This window comes from Trichoderma harzianum (assembly GCF_003025095.1).
Source record: "Trichoderma harzianum CBS 226.95 unplaced genomic scaffold M431scaffold_22, whole genome shotgun sequence".
NCBI classification, from domain to species: Eukaryota; Fungi; Ascomycota; class Sordariomycetes; order Hypocreales; family Hypocreaceae; genus Trichoderma; species Trichoderma harzianum.
Window position 1 is genome coordinate 106,660 of NW_020209270.1, and position 19,904 is coordinate 126,563.

At 46.3% G+C, this 19,904-nt stretch overlaps 7 protein-coding genes across 7 annotated transcripts; 2 read left to right on the forward strand and 5 right to left on the reverse strand.

Annotated features, from left to right (window-relative positions):
* Window positions 1–1,198: 1,198 nt before the first annotated feature.
* M431DRAFT_10504 (hypothetical protein) lies at window positions 1,199–3,519 on the reverse strand (the record flags this gene model as incomplete). Its single annotated transcript, XM_024911565.1, has 4 exons — window positions 1,199–2,848; window positions 2,907–3,026; window positions 3,183–3,245; window positions 3,301–3,519. 4 exons carry the CDS (start codon window positions 3,517–3,519, stop codon window positions 1,199–1,201), a joined length of 2,052 nt encoding a protein of 683 aa, XP_024768489.1.
* Window positions 3,520–5,844: 2,325 nt separating this feature from the next.
* Window positions 5,845–7,056, forward strand: M431DRAFT_21005 (hypothetical protein; the record flags this gene model as incomplete). Its single annotated transcript, XM_024913440.1, has 3 exons — window positions 5,845–6,145; window positions 6,224–6,659; window positions 6,725–7,056. 3 exons carry the CDS (start codon window positions 5,845–5,847, stop codon window positions 7,002–7,004), a joined length of 1,017 nt encoding a protein of 338 aa, XP_024768490.1. The 3' UTR covers window positions 7,005–7,056.
* A 2,152-nt stretch (window positions 7,057–9,208) lies between these two features.
* On the forward strand, window positions 9,209–10,882 carry M431DRAFT_10506 (hypothetical protein; the record flags this gene model as incomplete). The annotated part of the gene is made up of 3 exons (XM_024911566.1): window positions 9,209–9,572; window positions 9,639–9,677; window positions 9,741–10,882. 3 exons carry the CDS (start codon window positions 9,209–9,211, stop codon window positions 10,880–10,882), a joined length of 1,545 nt encoding a protein of 514 aa, XP_024768491.1.
* A 508-nt stretch (window positions 10,883–11,390) lies between these two features.
* On the reverse strand, window positions 11,391–13,568 carry M431DRAFT_513351 (hypothetical protein). The gene is made up of 4 exons (XM_024920003.1): window positions 13,221–13,568; window positions 12,478–13,113; window positions 11,956–12,344; window positions 11,391–11,898 (listed from the first exon to the last, which is right to left on the reverse strand). Exons 1-4 carry the CDS (start codon window positions 13,482–13,484, stop codon window positions 11,634–11,636), a joined length of 1,554 nt encoding a protein of 517 aa, XP_024768492.1. The 5' UTR covers window positions 13,485–13,568; the 3' UTR covers window positions 11,391–11,633.
* Window positions 13,569–13,709: 141 nt separating this feature from the next.
* On the reverse strand, window positions 13,710–15,124 carry M431DRAFT_525090 (hypothetical protein). The gene is made up of 5 exons (XM_024920604.1): window positions 14,754–15,124; window positions 14,612–14,699; window positions 14,454–14,550; window positions 14,145–14,395; window positions 13,710–14,056 (listed from the first exon to the last, which is right to left on the reverse strand). Exons 1-5 carry the CDS (start codon window positions 15,090–15,092, stop codon window positions 13,953–13,955), a joined length of 879 nt encoding a protein of 292 aa, XP_024768493.1. The 5' UTR covers window positions 15,093–15,124; the 3' UTR covers window positions 13,710–13,952.
* Window positions 15,125–16,351: 1,227 nt separating this feature from the next.
* Window positions 16,352–18,137, reverse strand: M431DRAFT_98923 (hypothetical protein; the record flags this gene model as incomplete). Its single annotated transcript, XM_024925099.1, has 3 exons — window positions 16,352–16,799; window positions 16,857–17,900; window positions 17,968–18,137. 3 exons carry the CDS (start codon window positions 18,135–18,137, stop codon window positions 16,352–16,354), a joined length of 1,662 nt encoding a protein of 553 aa, XP_024768494.1.
* Window positions 18,138–18,466: 329 nt separating this feature from the next.
* On the reverse strand, window positions 18,467–19,833 carry M431DRAFT_513357 (hypothetical protein). The gene is made up of 3 exons (XM_024920004.1): window positions 19,484–19,833; window positions 19,204–19,402; window positions 18,467–19,140 (listed from the first exon to the last, which is right to left on the reverse strand). Exons 1-3 carry the CDS (start codon window positions 19,772–19,774, stop codon window positions 18,596–18,598), a joined length of 1,035 nt encoding a protein of 344 aa, XP_024768495.1. The 5' UTR covers window positions 19,775–19,833; the 3' UTR covers window positions 18,467–18,595.
* Window positions 19,834–19,904: the final 71 nt, after the last annotated feature.

Below are 19,904 nucleotides of genomic sequence, written 5' to 3' on the forward strand. Positions count from 1 at the left end.
ACTTTGAAGCCTCCTCCTTCTGGTTGACAGCAACATCCTGGCAGTACAAAGCTATTGCTGCTCTATATGCTGGAATCAAGTCATCGAGCTGCCACTTTGGATCCGCTCGAGATGTGATATTGATGTTTAGGAGCAACTTGACTTTCTCAAGATCGCGCGCCATGGTAGCCAGCATTAAGGTGGACAGTCCCTCGCTCGACCGCAAGTCTATGTCAGCCCCGTGCTCAATGAGCAGCTGCAGTTCAACATGACAATCTGAGCACTTCAGGGCCAGGTGGAGCGCAGTATCATTTGTTTCTCCCCGGTCATTAATATATTTCTCCGCACCGTGTTCCAGCAGCTCCTTGATGACTCCTACGCCGAACTGGCCAACCGCCAGATGGAGAACTGTATCACCCTTCTTTGTGGTCAACGTGGGGTCAGCTCCGTGGTTAAGAAGTGTTTTCACGGCGCCAGCATTTTTCTTAAATGCTGCGAGGTGCAAAGGAGTGCAGCCGTCATGTGCAACCACATTTGGATCTGCGCCAGCATCAAGGAGCAATCTTGTTGCCCACCAACGGCCTCTATCGATGGATGCGTGTAGTGGTGTCCACCCTTGGCTAAGTGTAGCGATGTTCATGTCGGGATCGTACTCGAAGAGTACTTGAAGTACCCGATGGGCCTTGGATTCACTGGCAAGATAAATCGGGGTTATCGAATCATCGTCCTGGGCGTTGATCTCAGAGCTAGCGCCGAGAAGAATCTTGACCGTTTCGTCCTGATTTTCTTGTGCTGCAAGGTGAAGAGGAGTTCTGTTTTCGTCATCACGAGCATCCACCTTGGCCCCGAAATTAATTAGCTTCTGAACGCACCCTTCATATCCGTTTTGAGCTGCCAAAGGCAAGGGCACTGGACCCATTTCGCCGGAGGTTAGCATCTATTCCCGACTGGAGGAGTAAATCGAGAATATCTATTGACCCCCCCACCACAGCTTCATGGAGCAAAAGGGCCTCGGACGTCCTGGATTTGTGGAAACTATTCGCTGTTGTATGGACCAGGCTCATAAAATACCTAAAGACATTAAATGCATCATATTTTATAACCTCAGACATTGTCGCTAATAAATCGACTGAGGCCTCATGATCGTTAACGAATTCCTCAACAGTTGCGAGATGATCTTTGGCTATAGCGTAATGAAACGGTGATCGCTTCTCGCTGTCTAATTTATGAGGGTCCGCCGCATTTTTATGAAGGCATGCAACCGATTGCCAGCATTCCTGTAGAACAGCACAATGTAGTGGAGTTTGTGTTTCCTTGTCGACAGAGTTGGGATCTGCACCGGCTTTGAGAAGGGCTTCGACGGCTTCGGGGTGTGCACAGCAATATGCGGTGGTGTTTCTTCCTTCTTTGAGCGTAAATGGATATTTGCCTTGAATTCTAGCAAGAGGTTGATCACGTTAATCCTACCCTTCCTCGCTGCGATATGCAGCGGAGTTTCGCCATTGCAATCCCGGGCGTCGATGACGGCGTGATAGAGAAGAAGTATTTTAACCATTTCATGCACCCCACCATCACATGCGTAATGCAAGGCCGTTTTTTCCTTTCCATCTTTTTGCCAGATTCCATCTTCTTGCCCGATTCCATATTTTTGCCGGATTGCATATTTTTGTTCGACAAAGCCTTTCTCTCTCAGGAGGAAGGCATACACGACTCCCAGGTGTCCACCAACGGCGGCTTGGCATATGGGTAGACGGCCCTCCCATTGAATAGAAGGATCAACATGCATTTCCGTCAGTAGATACAGAACGATCTCCAGGTTTCCTACTTCCGATGCTACTACAAGCAACTGACTGCTAATCTTTCCTTTCGATTTCGACATGAACAAGCGGACTGTTGACAAATGTCCGCCAGCTGCGGCAAGCTCTGCTGCTGAATTATAATTTTTCGTATCCACACAGTCTTGATGGCTGAGGAATTCTTTGACAATGGCTGTATGCCCCTGTTCCGCAGCATATTGAAGGGGAGTCTTCTTGGTTCTGTCTCTGCAATTTATTGCCTCTTCAAATCGAAACTCCTTTTTGAGAACATCTACTATTTTAGATGTCATGCCAGAGTTTCTAGAACTTGCAGCTATGTGCAACGCTGTACGTCCATCCTTGTCATGAACGCTAAGCAAATCTGAGGATATAAAATCCTCTACTGCGACGAGAGACTTGAGGGCTCCATAGTGTAAGGCGGTCTTCTTGGTATCGTCTTGCATAGAGATGTTTGCCCCAGATTGGAGTAGGAGCTTGGTAGCTTCTTCATGGCCCATACTAGCAGCCATGATTAAAGGAGTTCGCCCCTTGTTGTCTTGTTTGTCGAGTAAATTAAGAACCCCCACGTTTGTCGGCTCGTGTTCGATTGTGCATTTACCCAATAGATGGGAAATCACGTCCATGCTCCCACCGGCCGCAGCCATATGAAGAGGTGTCATTTCTTCGTCGTTGGCTTCTGAATCATTTTCTGACAAGCGTAGTAGCGCCTTAAATGCCTCCAATTTATCGTCCAGAGCCGCGCGATGAAGGAGATACTTGTAGTCGCATATTGCTCCATAATCGTGTTGGCTACTGGTCAGGCCTACATCCAGATACGTTAACACAATCTGGGTTACAAACCGCCAGAAACGCGAAAATATGGCAACCTCAGCAAATGGAACGGGACAGGAAGACAAACCATTGCTACACGCTTGCTTGAGACCAACGAGAGTTCTAAGTGTTTCCAGATGGTCAAGTGTGGCGATTTCGTGGAGGGTGAAGTTCTGAGGCTCCTTTTCTGGACCCAATTCTACGTCATCCATACCATTGGCGAGTTCTCCTTCAGCCGTTATCTAACGTTCTGTGATTAGCATCGATCCGAATCATCTTTTGGTAGTGGTGATTCCTCACTGGTTTGGCAGCGGACTCATCGGATTTCTCAATGAAGTTGGCGATGGTATATAAAAGTGCAAGGTCGTGGAAATCTGGGTTGATGAGCGGAAGAGCCAAAAGAGGATCTCTGGGAGTCTGCTAGGGGATGGAACATCCGTTGCTTGAATTATATTTTTGATGAGCCTTTCCCATTCCTTCTTCTCGCCATCGCGGTGGGGGGTTGAAAAGAACACCCAAGAACTTGTTACAAATGCGTCTCAGAGGTTTGAGAAGCCGTAGCCCTGGAGAACTTACTACTCTGTCGACTTGAAACACAATGTCTTTGAACTTGCTGTTTGTCTTTGCGAGAAACATTGCCTAGGACGCGTTAGAAAGAAATGGATTCTTCTGGATGCGACGTGCGTGCACTCACCTTCTTGATAACGATGCCACCGAATCCATATCCGACCAAAAGGATCTTGCCTGGGTCTACAGTTTTGCGGATCAAATTGAGAAGAGCTGATGCCTCTTTCTCAATCAACGCCATCCAAAATGTGTCAGGAGCGACAGTGATAGCGGACGCTGTATCTTCTATATCGCCCTCATTCAAATTTGGAGTCACCAGAACATCACTACGCGCTCCTTCGCCCATTGGTGAATGATTGGAATCAGCAGATACATGCGCCCATTTTTCCGGTATTGGGCCTTGGTCTTCACTCATTCCTGTTTCCTTTGGACAAATCGCTATCTTGTCGCCAAAAATAGTGCATGGTAAGTCTTGAGCTTCCGGCACAAAATGATGCATCATCTCAGCGACCCGTGCGATTGTATTCTCAGCTCCGGAAAGGTGCTTAATAACGCCTGGGAATCCCACTCGGAATATGCTTTGGAAAAGAAAGAGAAAGTCGTTAGCTACCAGTCCTACCATACATAAGCATGAGGATATAGTGAGAAGCATCCTTACGTGTATTTCCACCCCTCTTCACCTGTTCCGTTACGCTGTGTCTTGATCGTCATTGTTTTCTTCTAGAAATTGAAGTGATAGAAATAATCGATGTGATCTTTTTTCAGACAGAATAATACGTCTGCAACTGCACACAAAAAAGCCTACGAAGAGATTATGAAGTTTATTGTCGACACAGGTCTGAGTGGAATTTCCAACACTATATATACATCAGAAAACCTACCAAACTAATTTTTTTTGTCCATTTCTCGCTTTTGTTTAATGAAGTTCAATTTCTTGTTTCTTTATCACGGTCAAAGTCAGGCTGTTCATCTGTTCTTTGTTCCGATGTCAGTTGATTCAATGCGGCCTTCAAAGAAATATCCCCGATAGGCCAATATGTTCGCAGCTCTTCCTGACATGACTGTCAAGGCCAAGATCACTAAGCCCATTCCGGCCAGCGGTTCAAGATTCTACGTTTTAGCTTAGGGATTATGCTTGGCAAAAATGTCAGGGAAACAAGAAGGCCCTATTTGGAGACAAAGGTGAATCTGGCGAACAAAGCAAATCCGCGAGGAACGAACGCCGCAGAATTCGTGCCTTCCCAACGCCTGACCTCTCGATCATCGCCCCCCATATCTTCCAAGCAGATGAGGTGTTCCAAGACATTCACAGAGAGGGCAACCATCTGCTGAAGCTGACACACAACACAAGCTTCAAACATGGGCGTCAAGATGGTGTGTGGTTACGCGGATGGCTACGAGGCCATTTGCAATCGTAGTACAGTAGTCATTCTTGAACTTGCCGTCGGTGCTGTAAAAAGGGGATATCATCTTGGGGAAAAAAATAATAATACAAAAAAAAAAAAAAAAAAACCAGCGATTTGTTTTGTTTTATCTGAAGGTGAAAAGGAACGCACTTTCGGTGGGAGTGGTGAGAGCCCTGCCACCTTTGTTATGGCGTGGAGAATCTAATACCTTGAAAAAAGAGAAGAAAAAAAGAAATAAAAAAAGGATTCTTGTAACTCGAGTTTTGCTTCAGATTGATTACGCAGAAAATCTGAGCTGTCAATTCGTGGGGATCCGAACGGTGCGTTAAAATCCACTTCCTTTCTGCGTTCACTGCACTGTCAATGGACAAAGTAGGGGTCTGCAAGAGCTGGAGCTTTTGAGTTGAGCCACGGAGAGGTAGGCTTGACCATCGTTCAATACAATAGGGCTAAGTGGGACGGAGAACGCCGCCGTAGTGAGATTGACAAGATGTGGCTTGCGTTTGAGATTTCCAACTCCCACGTTACAGATTAGCCATTGTATGATTGACCATAGTACAGCATGTTCGTGCTTCTGGCTACCCCTTGATCGTTCCAGATTTAACAATGCCATCAGGTTACTAGTTACCATGGAGTAATACCAAGGACATACGTACGAAAGCCGAAGAGAACGCGTGACGATGTCGTCAGCCTCTTGCCAGAAGAAAGATGGATACGTCTGATATGGAGTTTCTCCTTTTGATGAAAGACTGGCAGCCCGAATAGAGTCAAGTGGATCGACAAAGAATTTTAGCTGTGCAAGTAAAACGGGACTTTTGCGGGTTTTGTTGTTGAAGAGTAGCAAAAACAGCAGGTCTAGAACAAATCCTTGAATGAGCATTAGTCAGTTGTGCGATGATTGGCCGGACACCTACTTCAAAACTGAATTACTAATGCGGCCAGCGTCGGTGCAATACAATTTCATGTTTAGAGTCGTAAACAAGCTGGAGACTCAACAGATGAACCCCACCGTGTTAGTTGGTACGAGGACCGCCTTTTGCCACCTTGTTTCGGGAAACGCTTGGTGTAATTGACGCCATCGTCATTTTTTATAGTATATATAGATCTCTGTATGTGTGTGTTAGCTAACTGTCCATAAGTAAATAGGACGCATTTCGGTTTCTTTTAAGAAGCAAATTGGCAGGCCTCATAAAAGGCGAAACTGCTCTATACTTCAACCACACTTATCCGATACTTTCCAAGAAGAAACATACTCGTATAGCAACATGGCCGACAACAGCTCAGCTATCACACTGGACATCTTCAGAGGTACACCTGAAGGAGAGTTAGCTGTTGAAACGACGACTCGCGTTCTTGGCTATGGAGAAGTATACATCGAAACAACCCACTCAGGACTGTGCGGCACCGATCTTCACTACCTGAGGCGCGGGCGCATTATCGGCCATGAAGGTGTGGGAGTTGTAAGACAGCTCGGCCCGGGTGTGTCAACAGACATTAAAGTTGGAGACCGCGTCGGATTCGGCTATACACACAAGGTCTGCGGCACCTGTGAATGCTGCCTGAGCGGTGAGTTGTAGTCTTCAAAACATATCCATAGATATCCTCTCGGTTAGTGGATAAGTGCTAACGGTTTGGGTGGAAAAGGGAGGGATCAGTACTGTACTTCACGGGTTGACTTTAACAGAAACGCTGACAAGATGGGTACAATTTCTTCGGGCGTGATCTGGTCAGCCAACATGGTCTTTCCGATCCCAGACGGATATGACTCTGCGGATGCAGCGCCGCTTCTCTGTGCAGGCTCTACAGTCTTCACTGTCTTAACCGGCCCTGATGTCAAATCGACGGATCGCATTGGTATCATGGGTATCGGTGGCCTGGGCCACTTAGCCATCAAACTGGCTGCAGCTATGGGCCACGAGGTTGTGGTTCTATCAACCTCTGAATCAAAACGACAGGAAGCACTTGACTATGGAGCGACAGAATTTTACGTCTACGATTCAGAGAAGCCTGCTCCACCTGGCTTCAGACCCTTGAACCATTTATTGCTATGCGGAAATACTGGAAGCAAAAACTTTAACAAGTATGTTATCCCGTTTCACACCATCGAGCCGTAAACCAACCCATTTACTAACGTAACCGTGACAGTCTGATTGAACTGTTGGCTGTTCACGGCACAATTTATCCGTTAACTGTTTCTGCCGAGAATACCCCCATTGATCTGGGAGAGTTGACGGGCCTAGGAGCTTCTATCAAAGGATCACTGACAGCTTCGCGCCGCACTATTTGTGAATTGCTTCGATTTGCTTCTCGGCATGGGATTAAGCCAACAGTTATGACTTTCCCGATGACGGAAGATGGAGTCAAAGAGGCCATTGACACGTTAAAAAATGGGAAGATGAGATACCGAGGAGTGCTGGTCCGATAGATTAGATAACTAGTCGAATTAGACCTGAAGCATACTAGAAGAAATAATAGACAATGTATATCGAGCTGATCAGCTGCGTGGCCAAGCGGCGACCTGCTCATTGCAGAAACTTCGTCCACTGTTTGCTCTATATGTTACCGCATAGGTGAAGATACCAACTTGTAATTATAATTGGCGTCCTCAGCGTAATTGAACGACCTGTAATAAAACCGGCAAAAGGGTATTTATCAATTTTACATAAATATATAATTCGGACTTTTCGAGAAACCGTAGGCAGCCTGAATCTACAAAGGTAGAGGTTGCAGCCCGAATTGATCCCGACTGTCGTCGCCAAGGGTGTGGGGACTCGCTTTTCTTTCTCGTAGCTGTGTTTTGACATGCCGTCATAGAGTGATTTTCTTCCACAGCTTAGGCATATATGACCATACGTAGCGGAGAGCTCGGGGCCCGTTGGAGCTAGACGGCTCTGTTGTAGAGGAATGAAGAAGGCTACGCAAAAGGTGCAGGTGATATAAGCAAAGACTGAAAGGCCAGCGCAAAGAGCACATCCCTATTTAGTCACCTAGTGTAATAAGCATATCCCTATTTAGGCAGTCTAGAAACCATCCAAGGTGTCTGTGCTATCAAGGTCTCGTTTGTCATCCAGTTCTGCATTTGTCAATCCCTCAGCTCAATGACCCGGCGCTATAACCTGGTGTTATGACCTGGTCTGACATGCAGATCTCATGTAGCGTAGATTCCCACAATCCTCCCCCATGCTCTCCCCCGTGCGCCCCCATGCTTGCCCCCATGCTCCCCCCAACAAAGGAAGCCTGCAAAATTATAATTACGCCGGATATCCGTTCAAGTAGATACAACACTGTTTAGGTTGCGCCGAATTTCCGCTTGGGGATCACACGATAGTCTTCTAGCCAAAGATATGCATGCTAAAAAAAAGAGAGACTCCAGGTTGTACAAAAATTCCAACTCCACTGTATATCTCTTTCTCCAACAAATGTATATCTTGTTCACCCGAATATTTGAGATAGCATCGCTAATGGAAACAGTCACGAATAGACCACCATAATTGACGATTCTCCATTTAAAGTTGATATAGGTAGTCATATCTATGGCAACTACGACAGCGGTGCTATCATTAATTAAGACGTGTCACCAGCTCTTCCATGGCATTGGAGTTGGCACCAATACCATAACAATTACTACAACTACTTCTGCTACATGCCGTAATGATATGTGAAACTACTAAGGCTAGTGACACTAATCTATGCAAGTTTTCATTTCATGCAGCATAACTTGGCAATATGATCAAGTTTAGGCATCCGGACGCGCGGATCGTCAGACTAACCTTTTCATCCTTGGATTCGCGGCCGCCTCCACCCCTATAGCCCTGTCTTCAAGACTGTTGCGACCACTTATTGATTGAGGTTCTCAAAACGATTAGTAGCAACTGCAGTTGCATTGTTAATCATCCGATTGCAAATCTTATTATCGAAATCATTGGGCCGATGACTGCCCTGTGTAAATGACTAGGGTACTGCTTCCCCCAAAGGGAACCTAAGATAAAACAGGTGTTTTTCATCGCACGTCGACAGGCTATAGGCATGTCTCTTTTCAGTGTTTGAAGTAATTCTGTGCTGTCTATTTTATCAAGACGCGAAGACACTGGTAGCATATATTTCCAGCGATGAATGGTTATTGAAATACATATGCTGTGGGTTGTTGCAGCATAGATAGTTCTCATTCTGTTGGTATTCATTGGCACACAGAGGCAGAGATGGTATCAAGATGATACGTTGAAACTACAAGGCTAGAAGATTACAGAAATAAAACGATGAGCTGCAGGTAAGCTCGTGATTAATTAGTTGGCAACCCTTACCTAGTTGAGACGATGCGCATTACCCGCTTCAGGGGCTGATACCAAGAATCTCTATTGACTAGCAGCTATCTAGTCATCAACGTAATGTCCAGTGAATAGATATGCAACAAAGAGGAAACACCGACTACGGAACAACGGTACCACCACCAAAACCCCTGCTTGTAGGCATCATTTGCTGCAACCGTAGTTCCACATAGCGGTGGGTGTCCTCAAGATTAACATTGAGATTCTAGGTATATATATACACAGGTTTCTCTGAGTTCCAGCTTTCAATATTCACCCAGCATGAACAATTAGGTCTAAGACATTTATCACAAGTGCCTGCATCATGCGTTTTCAGCCTCAGGTTACAGCTCTTGTCTTTGGGACGCTTGTAACATCCATCCTCGTAGAACCAAACGTTGGGTGCAGCATCAGCCAATATATCAACGTGCCTACCACTAGTGGCCTTATTACCGGACATGTTCCACCGAACTCAGACTGTGTTGTCGAATTCTTGGGCATCCCCTATGCACAGCCACCAGTCAGTCAGTTACGATTTGAAGCTCCCGTCAAGCTCAACGCCAGTTCAAACCCTTTAATAGCTTCAAAGTATGCGGCAGACTGTCCTCATCCAAGAAACATAAACCTTTCCGGCTACCCTGGTTTCACTCCACAGGACCCAAAGTGTGTTGCAGATTTCTTGGTCGATGGTACCATTCTTCAGAGCGAGGATTGCCTGTATTTGAATGTTTAGACCAAAGCAACTACTGTCGCAGATGCTTCCAAGCCCGTCTTAGTCTTCTTCTTTGGCAGAGGTGAGTATCGATTCGATGACGACCCATAAGGGATGTATGAAATGTAGCGCTAACTGGAAGCAGGATTCAATTTTGGAGGCACTGACACCCCGTTCTACAACGGTAAATACTTTGCAGACGCTCAGGATGTCGTTGTTGTTACGGTGAACTACCGAATTGACGTCTTTGGCTTCCCTGGCGCCCTAGGCCAGCCTGCTAACCTTGGCCTTCGCGATCAGCGCGTTGGTGTTGAATGGGTTCGCGATAATATTGCCGCGTTTGGTGGTAATCCTGAGAAGATCACTATCTTTGGACAGTCTGTTGGGGGTGAGGCAGTCAACTTTTGGGCCTACGCTTATGAGCAAGATACTATTGTCAGTGGCATCATCGCTCACTCTGGCAACGCTTTCAGTTTTCCTTTTAACACTGCCGCTACCGTTGAGAATAATTGGAATACCATTGTCGCAGGAGTGAACTGTACAAGTGAAGAAGATCAATTAGCTTGCGTCCGACAAGTCGATTGGCAAAACATCCTGGCGATTTCGGAAACAATCAGACCTCTTCCAAGCGACAACTTCTTGAGATCCATCTCCCATTTTGATCCCTTCCCCGATGATGAGGTTGTCTTCTCTGACTACATCAACCGAACCACTGCCGGTCACTTTGCCAAGGTACCTATCATGCTTGGAAATACGAACAACGAAGACGGCTTCTATCGTCTCGTTCCATTTGCCCAAATATGTCTTCTACCGACCTCTCAAGATGTGACGCAGTTTCTTCTCGAATCCTTTACGTGCCCAGTAACCTTTCAAGCTGCCGCTCGTCGCAACCATGGGGTTCCAGCATGGACCTTTCGATATATGGCGGATTGGGATAATACTCGTCTATACAGCACGAACGACAGCACGAGTGGAGCTTACCACATGGTCGATTTACATATGATATTCGGGGCTTCGGAAGATGTTACCGGACCTCCAACGACAACAGACCAAAGAAACCTGACATACATTATGCAAAAGGCCTGGGCCTCTTTCGCTAACGATCCTGTCGACGGCCTTGCCAGACTGGGATGGCCACAGTTTGATCAGAATGAGAATTCGTACTTCTTGCTTGGAAAAAACAACATCCCTTCAGCCGAATTCGTGGCCCCCTCGGAATGGAACTCCCCGTGTTCCACTGTTACCTTTGGTCTTTTCGGAACGTCTGCACCAACGCCTTCCCCTTGACCATTTGTTTGGAGACATTATAGGCCGTATACCACCTGGTTGTTCCATTTATTATAGATCTTTTTCTACAAAATATTTTACGACTGAAGTTACAGTCAATATAATAGCTGGAGTAACAGCTCAGGATCATGATGTAAGAGGGAATTTCGATAATGCAAATTAAGGAACAATATATGTCATCTAAGCAATACAATCTCTAGAGTTTACCTACCGGTATTCAAGTTCGAATTAGAGCTCCAGATGGATGTGCAAGGACCACCCTCGTCGGCAGGTTTGTTACTTTATGAGAATCTCATTCAGGATGTTTCCTCTCCCCAATCCAGCAAATACAACCATAGAACTCGAGTTCCCACCTAATTGTCTACAGGACTTTAATGTCTTCTAATGTATATTGAAGAGAAAAAGATATTTGATACGCTTTGTACTGAACTAGGTCGTTGATGAGTCCAGTAGGTCAGCAAAAGGCCTGCGGCCACCTCCTTTGGCTCTTCTCTGTAATAATTTGGCTCTTCTCTGTAATATTTGGGTCTGTATCTAACTCAGAATGTTTTATTTGAATGTATAACATAGATCTCGAGTATTACAAAAATAAAAGTCCCACATGTTTGTCTGTCAATTCCTTTTGGGTTATGCCTCCTCTGGTTCAGCTTCCCGTATTCAAATATCCCTTGACATCCCATCCCGCGGGGGCTATTTACATACAATCTTGACTGTTAAATTTCCAAGATAGAATCCAAAGCCAAGAAGCATCTTACGAAGATGCAAGCTTCAACTCGACAACCCCGAAGGCACGCTTCCTATTACAAAGCCCATCGTGTGTACAAGGCTTTATGGCTTTACAAGACTCGTTGTTTGTACAAAGCTCATGGTCTGTACAAAACTCACTGTTGGGACAAAACCTAAAGCCCAGCTTCGTATTGGGGTTCTCCTTATTAAACCTTATAATTAGCTGACCCCAGTCATCCTCCGTTCTCTCTTTGCCTGCCAAGATAGACATAGCAGCCATGTCCATTGTCCTGGTGGCAGCTGTTAACGCAACAATCATCGTTGCTTGAATGTGAGCACTGACGAACCTTTTTAACCTCTCAACCACCAGTGGGAACATATCTGGTTTGGGAATGATGTAGTCCATAATGAGGATGTGCGCAGTTGACTTCATGTAGGGCACAATGTTGTTTAGAATTGTAACCACACGGCTGTCCGACCAATCGTGCATAACAAAGCGAAACATGTATATGTCGGCATTGTCTTCCCTATTCCTGTCCCGGATAAAATCGTACTGTTCAAAGGTGATGCTGCTCTTGATGCTTTCGTGAAGATCCGATGTGTTAAGCTGGTTCTGTCCATTGTTGATCATTCTTCTAAGGTCTTTCACTACGAATTTCGGAAGTGGCTTGTCTTTGTCTGTGTCTTGGAGGGCCTCGGCAATGCTGATACATACATCGCCCCAGCCGCCTCCCATCTAAATTATGAAAGAAACAATGCTGTTAGTAGGCATTTCGTAGAAGACGTGAAGAGGGCAAACGACTAGATCCGACCCCCCCGTGACGTTTGTATGAGGCAGGTATCATCAATTGAGTATGGGTTCAGCTTACATCAACAATTTTGAAGTTTTGCCGCTCAGAATCCTGGCTAGGTATTTTGCTGGTTACATTCTTGGCTAGTGTATTTTGGTCGTGATCTCTTGTAGCCATATTGCGACTCGACATGACAAACGTCAGGTGGTCTAGCATAGCCTCACAAAGTTCCAAATTATCAGCGTCTGCCATGTATCTTAAGTAGTCATACGGTGTGTCAAAGGCAAGGTTGAAGGCGGTCTCGTAAGGCTCAACAATATCTCCATATCGAAGCAATGCATCGCCAATTCGAAAGGCTGTGTTGAGGAATCTCAGATCCAAACAAATCGTTAGAGTGCTCTGGACGCTATAAGCATCCCCTATTGGAGGAATTGACGGAATCGGATTTTTGAAGAAAGCTTGTGAAGGTGCAGTATGTGAGACGGTTTTTGCACCTTCATCAATAGCGAGTATGTGAAACGTAGACGCATGTCGGATTACCCTTGTGACAAAATCTTCAGACATGGTGAATCTTCTATCGAGGTCTTTACTAATTTTCTCAGAGAGTGCTTTAGTGATCTCGGAGAAAGTTTTGGATTTGCCTTTGCCACGAGGGATGATTTGCGGTATTGAGAAGTCATTGAGGATTTTCAGTGTTGAAAGTTGATAGGGATACTAAGCCATTTGTTAGCGCTGTTCGGGTTTCTTCGTCATCCATTTCTCTTCTTTCTCTCATTGTCTCTCCCGTTTCAGTTAGAGGGAAAATAAAGCTGTAGACTGACAGTGAGAGCTGGCCAGACTACCGTACCTGCCGGTCCCAGAACAAGGTCGCGGAGGTCTGCGGTTTTGTTAAGCAGATCTGTGCGGGCATTTTTCTCAACTTCTGACCCATTTACATTTAGACAATCTATGACAGCTTGCCAGGAATCATAGTTTGAAAATGATAGTTCAGACTTTTCTAAGTTCTGACCCTTGACGAATTTATCAAGAATTTTACATTGGGCGAGTATCTCGTTGCCTAACTCCTCAAAAGTGCTCCAGGACATTTTCGCCAGGGGAATGGGAATGAAACAAAAAGAGAAAGAAAAGATGTTGAAAAAAAAAGAATAACAGCGTTTCCTGCAGATGCCCTGTAGCCGGCAGCGGGCTACATGTACTAATGAGGTGGAATATATTCTGAAGTCACTCGTGCCCAAGGCATTAATGCGTCTGGTGCTGTTGCATACGTTTAGCCCAAACCACTAAGCCTTGCCTCACAATGGTACCTGATGCTAACTTCGTCTTTCATGCTACAGACTGCTAGATGGTGGGGAAAATGACGGAATAACTCGTTGATTCATGGCCAGGTACATGTGCATATATCTGGGATGTATTGACACTGCTGTAACAGAGAAAAAACGCAAAGGCACTTGAGATGTGTGCCACAATTAACAGCATGAGTGTTGATCCAATTTCTCTCCTGTTCCTTATATCTAGCTCTTACACAGTAACCCACTGCTTTGCATATGCGCCATTTAATCCGTGGAAAACACAAAGAGCCTCACTTCGACACTCTCCCGAGGTCGCGTATCTGTCTCTGAAGTAGCTGGAAGCCTGAATGCCGTATGCGGGCAGCCCACTGCATACAATGTCAGTTTTTCTTTTCTAGGTTTATTTCCTGTTGCTTTTGGAGGTGTTTCTAAATGGTCCAAAGAGAAAGCACGTACACGTCGCGCTTGCATCCTTTCGATTCTCAAACGAAGCGGAGTCAAATATCTTGAAGATGCAAGCATCCCGATTCGTCATCTCGCTGAGATAGTAGAAGCGATACTTTTCATTCCATCGTGCCAAGTAACTTAACTTCACAAGCTCGTCGGTGACAAACTCGAGCTCGACGAGATCGCCCGTAGTTACCGTGCGGGCGTCGCATATTGCAAGCGGCCAGTCCTCAACAACGTCGCTGATGGGCCTCCAGACGCTACAGCGAATCTGTTAGCACGGCAGCTTAAATCCATTGCCATATAAACCGCCCGTACTTGAAAATCCGGACTCTGTATTTTTTTAGGAGCTCGTCCACCTCCTGCTGGGGCAGATGCAGACGCAGTCGGTCAAGGGCACCAGCGGGGCTTTGGTCTTATTGCGAATCAGCTTAACAGGACTTTTCCGCTGCAGAAGATGAGGCTCAAAAAGGTACCTATATGCACGATGTCGGCTGGCTTTATTTTGATCATTCTACCGTCACATACCTGGCGCATCACCTCTTGAGAGTCTGCCTTTCGAAGCTATTCCATTCATCAAAGACTGAAAAATACATGTTCTTGATGTTTCCAACCTACCCTCCAATCAAACACCTCACATCTCTTGAGAGATTTGCCGATATTAAGCTCCTTCTGGAGCAGGTCCTTCACTTGAGGAAGATAGCGGTTCTCAATATCAGCCTCATCAGTCCAATCAATGTCGGAGGGAGACCAAGGCAAGAAAGTGAAGCCTTGCTCATGTAGCATTAATGTCTCTGTACATCCACGCACGTCTTTGATCAGCTGCTCAGGTCCCGTAACATAGTCAAAATTGGCATAATGGATCGTCTTTAGAAGTCCTGGGAGGGCGATGTAAGGCCTCTGCGTCTTGGTCCACTGAGAATCATGGAAATAGTTTAGTTTCACCAGTTGATCCATTGCTAACGAAGAGATCTTACTTGTGAATGTGCTTGACTCAATATTGATGAAATCCAAATACGCACTCTTAACTATTAGGTGTCTTTTGTAAATGGATTTGCTGCAGCCCATCCGGCCCGACCAAGTCACAGAAACGTCCTTGGCAAGGCTAGCCCACCACACCGGGTTCAACCGCTCAGAGAATATGCACGAATTAACTGTCCTGTGTCGAAACTAACGTACGTTGAAGAATCGCATCAAATGAAATGGATTTTACCCCGCTGCTTGATTCGGGCATCACCGAAAGCCGTGTCGACAGCTAGTCAACGTGCATTAGGTGACATGATAAGAGCTCCTTTGCGCACCTTGAGGCTGCTGTCTTTGCTTCGACTATTAACCGAGACATGCAAGCCCTATGATATTGGGCAACAATGGATATCAATTGAACCAATTGACCGTCTTAGCAGGCACCATTGATGCCTGAATGCCCAAACTTCGAAAGGTGGGAGAGATCATGGGAACCGCAGCCTGCAGAGCTGAGAAATCACAATTGAGGGGTTATTCCCGCTTGCTTCCCACGACTGAGTTACGTGGGGTAATTCCAAGCATTGTTGGTAAAATACTGTATTATCATCTTTTTTCCTAATCCCCTTCTCTCCCGTCTCTTTCTGTTAGGAAAATCCATCAAAATTACGGTGCGCTTGTAAAGTGTTCTATATTACTACCGCTTTTGGGCACAGCTAATATGCTGACAGGCGCGCTTAGTACCAAACGCCAAAGACAAGTATCAACAATGGATACCAACACAAAGAAGTCAGATGATAAGAAGTCAGATGATAGAAGTTCTTGGGTCGGAGCTGTCGAAGAGTCACGTCAGTCAGACAAAAGAGAGCAGCCATGGAAGGAGGATATGGAACATAATACCCGTCCTAGGAGATACCTTACTGTGGATGAAGTGATTGTGGCCTCCCAGTCCGAATCTACCGCTGTTCAATCCACCGCTGTTCGATCTACCGCCATTCAGTATAGTTCTTCCTCCGATCCCCCTCCTCGTCGAGCAAATCCACCCATACCGACTACTTAATTAGACTGTCTGTATAATTTGGCGTATAGCAGAGCACATGAGGCAGCATGAAGGCTATGATTCTGGAATATTGCACTGGGTATCTAATATTAAATGTTCCATTCAGTATAAGCGTACGAATCAATCGTTTGCGGCCCAGCCCAAAAAAAACTGAAGTGAACGGAACAAGAGCATGATAATTGTAATGCGTGGTTCTTCATACAGCGTAAGCTTGGATGTGAGGGACAAGGTGGAACAATGAACCGGAAGTCTTCAAAAGCTCAGCTAGATCTTTCGGAGGCAAAAGATCGTCTTTAGACCCAAGACGAGACTGAAGATGGCGACACACATCATTGAGCCGCCTGGTCAGCGTGTTTGCTGGTAGCGACTTTGTCATGACAAGACGGCCAGCTTCAGCGGGGACAATATGGTCGTATATCGCGTCCTCATCCGGCAAGGGGACGTCAAACGGCCAGTATCCTGCATACTTCTCCCAGCGTGCAACCCGTACTTGAGTGGCTTCTTTCAGAAGATTTCGAGCTTCTTCATCTGTCTTTTCGTCCTTCTTTTTACGCAATAGTAGTCTGGCAAGCTGATACTTGGCTCGCGCGCCAGCCTCGTCCGTCCACTGATCGGTTCTCTCCAAGGCTTTTCTCAGGTACGCTCTGCATCAGTTAGCGGGTGTGACATTTCTCCTCATTTGTGTGTAGGAAGTATCATACTCAGCAGCCTCATTGTTGTGCCTCTTTGACTCAAGCATAGCCAGCAAGTAATAGGTATCGAGGGTGCTCCGTCCAGTAGGACCAAAAGTGTCAGTTCGCATGCTGAGCACCATTTGCAAGGTGGTATAGGCTGAATCGAGATTCCCGCAGAGTATGGCAATGTTTGCATGGAAAAAATAATATCTAATCATAATAACCTTATAAGTGGGATCCGCCATGAAATTGTCAGGATCCGGCTCCCATTTTTGAGCTTCGTCAAACCGTCCTAGAGCCGCAAGTGCGATATGTTTATTGCGATGTGGTTCGTAGCATGCAATCGCGGAATCTGGACCTGATCCGAGCAATTTCTTCTTGATGGTAATGGCAAGGTCGGAATATATGATGACGTCTTCATAGCACTCATAATCGAGTAGTATAGGCGTCATATTGCCCCAGGCATTGGCGTAGTTCCAGAGGTCGTTTGAGCTTACATCAATAGGGTTGGATTTATTCAGGTGCTCTTGACGTAGAGCAACAGTCATAACGTAATGGTGTAGAGTCCTGAGTCTCTCAGAGATTCCACAAGTATCTCTTACGGCCGCGGCGATTGTATGTATGTCGGCTCTCACAGATTCGTGACGGCCAGCAAAGCGTTCACAGACTTTGACACTCGCATTCGAGGTGTCCAGCGCATCACCAAAAATATTGCGCTCATAAAAATAGTTGGAGACGTCCGACAGAAGCAAAGCATAATCGATCGAGCATTCCGGCGGCGCTGGCGACGCTGCATGCGTACTCATGATGCTCATGACATGCGGAGAGTATTTTTCGCACTTTTCCCAAATGTCATTTTGGGGAAACTGAACGGGGGACTGACGAGGAAACATTCGGCGTGTAAGGCTCACGGCCATATTGAATATTGATGCAATCTTCCCCTCTTCTTCATCCATCTTTCGTAGCAGGCTCAGCTGCAGTGATCTATGCATGAGATACAGCTGATCTCTGTCGAGACCTTGACAGTCAATCAAATGTCTGGCCCTTAACTGTCGTATCATTTCATGAAAGCTGCAAAAGTCTCAGCGATTTACTCCACACATTGGTAAAATGGAGAACGGATATGATCCAATCTTACCTCGCCTCGTCATCAAACTCCAGGAACCCTAATAAACGGTCACCGTGATCTGCATCTACCAGTAGCATTTCTCTGGGGACACCCTCAGAACTTAGCATAGATAGAATTTGAGCCAGCATCAGAGAAGGAGCATCAAGCTCTTGTAGAGCGATATCGTGAACGACTTCCATGTTTCTTTCATATTGGAGCGGGGTGATCTCCTGACTCAAGATGCGTGCAATTCTTTGTCGATTCTCAAAGAGGTGCAAAAAGGCCTCGAGACTGATATGTGACTGTGCAATATACCCGGCCACATGCACAATCGACAGCGGATGACCACCAAGAGCTTCTGAGATTAGGCGCGCATTGTCCATGTCCGTTTGAGGGTCATCGTCGCCCGCAATCTCGTCGAGGAGGAACCTGGCGCCTTCGGAAGGCTCCAAAGTAGATAGACGGATTTCCGAGCTGACCATGGTGCGTAACCTGGCGAGCTGAGAGGTTACCAATACCGAGCCACTGGCGCAAAAAGGCCAATAACCTTGCAAATCCTCCCATCGATTGGCGTTATCGAAGACAAGAAGCCATCGCTTATCTGTGAAAACTGTTGGCATACGCGAACGTTTAAATGGCCACATTTCTTTTCCCTGTTCTAACCTGTAGTCTCCAGCCAGGTCCTCGCAGCCTCGATTGACGCTCGGCTCGTCGCACCCTGGGCATCAGATATTTTCAGGCGCTTCGCAAGTTCGGCCATTCCGTTGGTGAGCTCAGTCTTGGATTCGGCACAAATCCATACTATGTAATCAAAGTGTCTTCGGTACCGATGGGTGTATTCGATCGCAAGCTGGGTTTTCCCCATGCCGCCACCACCATGGACGACACACGACTTTTGACGAATAGTCTCATCATCTGTCACTTCACAGAGGTTCTGGTGAAGCAATGATAATGTGTTTCCCCTAGCTTGAAAGCGCGGATTTCGTTGAAATGGTACAATGTACAACCTCTCAGGCTCCCTGGCAGCGCTACTCGTAATGGGGATCATTGCTTCCACGGTCCGAATTCTACCTCCATATATCAGCTCGGTGTCAACAAGGACTTGCCTTTCCCTGTCAAATTGACCCTGGTGCCGAAGTATGTTCGACTTATAGGCCTGGAAGTTACGTTCAAGTGAGAACCAGAATATTCTGAGCAAAGAATCTTGCCCATCCAGTTAGTCATATAAAACAGTTAGAATGCGTGACAAGACCTTCTGGAGCTTACATATAGGCCATCTCTTGAAGAAAATGACAGCCTCTATGCAGAAGCCGACAAAATCCGATATCAGAATCCGGAGGCAATTATCGAGCGCCTTCTTTCCTGGGAATAGGGTGCTGTAAGTGGCAAGCTGAGGCATCAACAGCGAGATTTCCTCAATCATGTTCGTCACACTCTCCAGCAGCTTTGCATACTTGCTCGCAGCCTGCTTATCCGCATTAGTCAGATCGAATCATGAGGGAGTGTGTGTGGCACCAGCGGCACGTCGTATTCAATTGGCACTGACATCGAGGACAGCCTGAATGGATCCCCAAACAAGCCCTGCGATTTGCCCGCCTCCTTGCACCATTGTCGTTATCGACCGGACGAAAACCTCAAACTCTTCAAGTATTGGCCCGAGTTTTGTGAGATATCGAGTCAGCGCCTGGTCCCTGTAACGTCCATTCTCCGACTTGAGCCAGTCCTGAAAAGACGAGTAGCCCAATTCTTCGACGGCGAGCTGATACCTGCGCCCCAAAAGCCGCCTCCTCTGGGACTGCAGTTCAGTTTCCCAATGCTGCTCAAGCGCGGTGCTCATTGCTGCTGAAGATTGGCGATGGAAGCCGAGTGTGGTGCCACTGAAGGGAGACAGCTGAGTGAAACTGAAACATGTTCAATCATATCGAGTGTTGGGTAGACGGACACCGCGTCTGCTCGTTTATATTGCC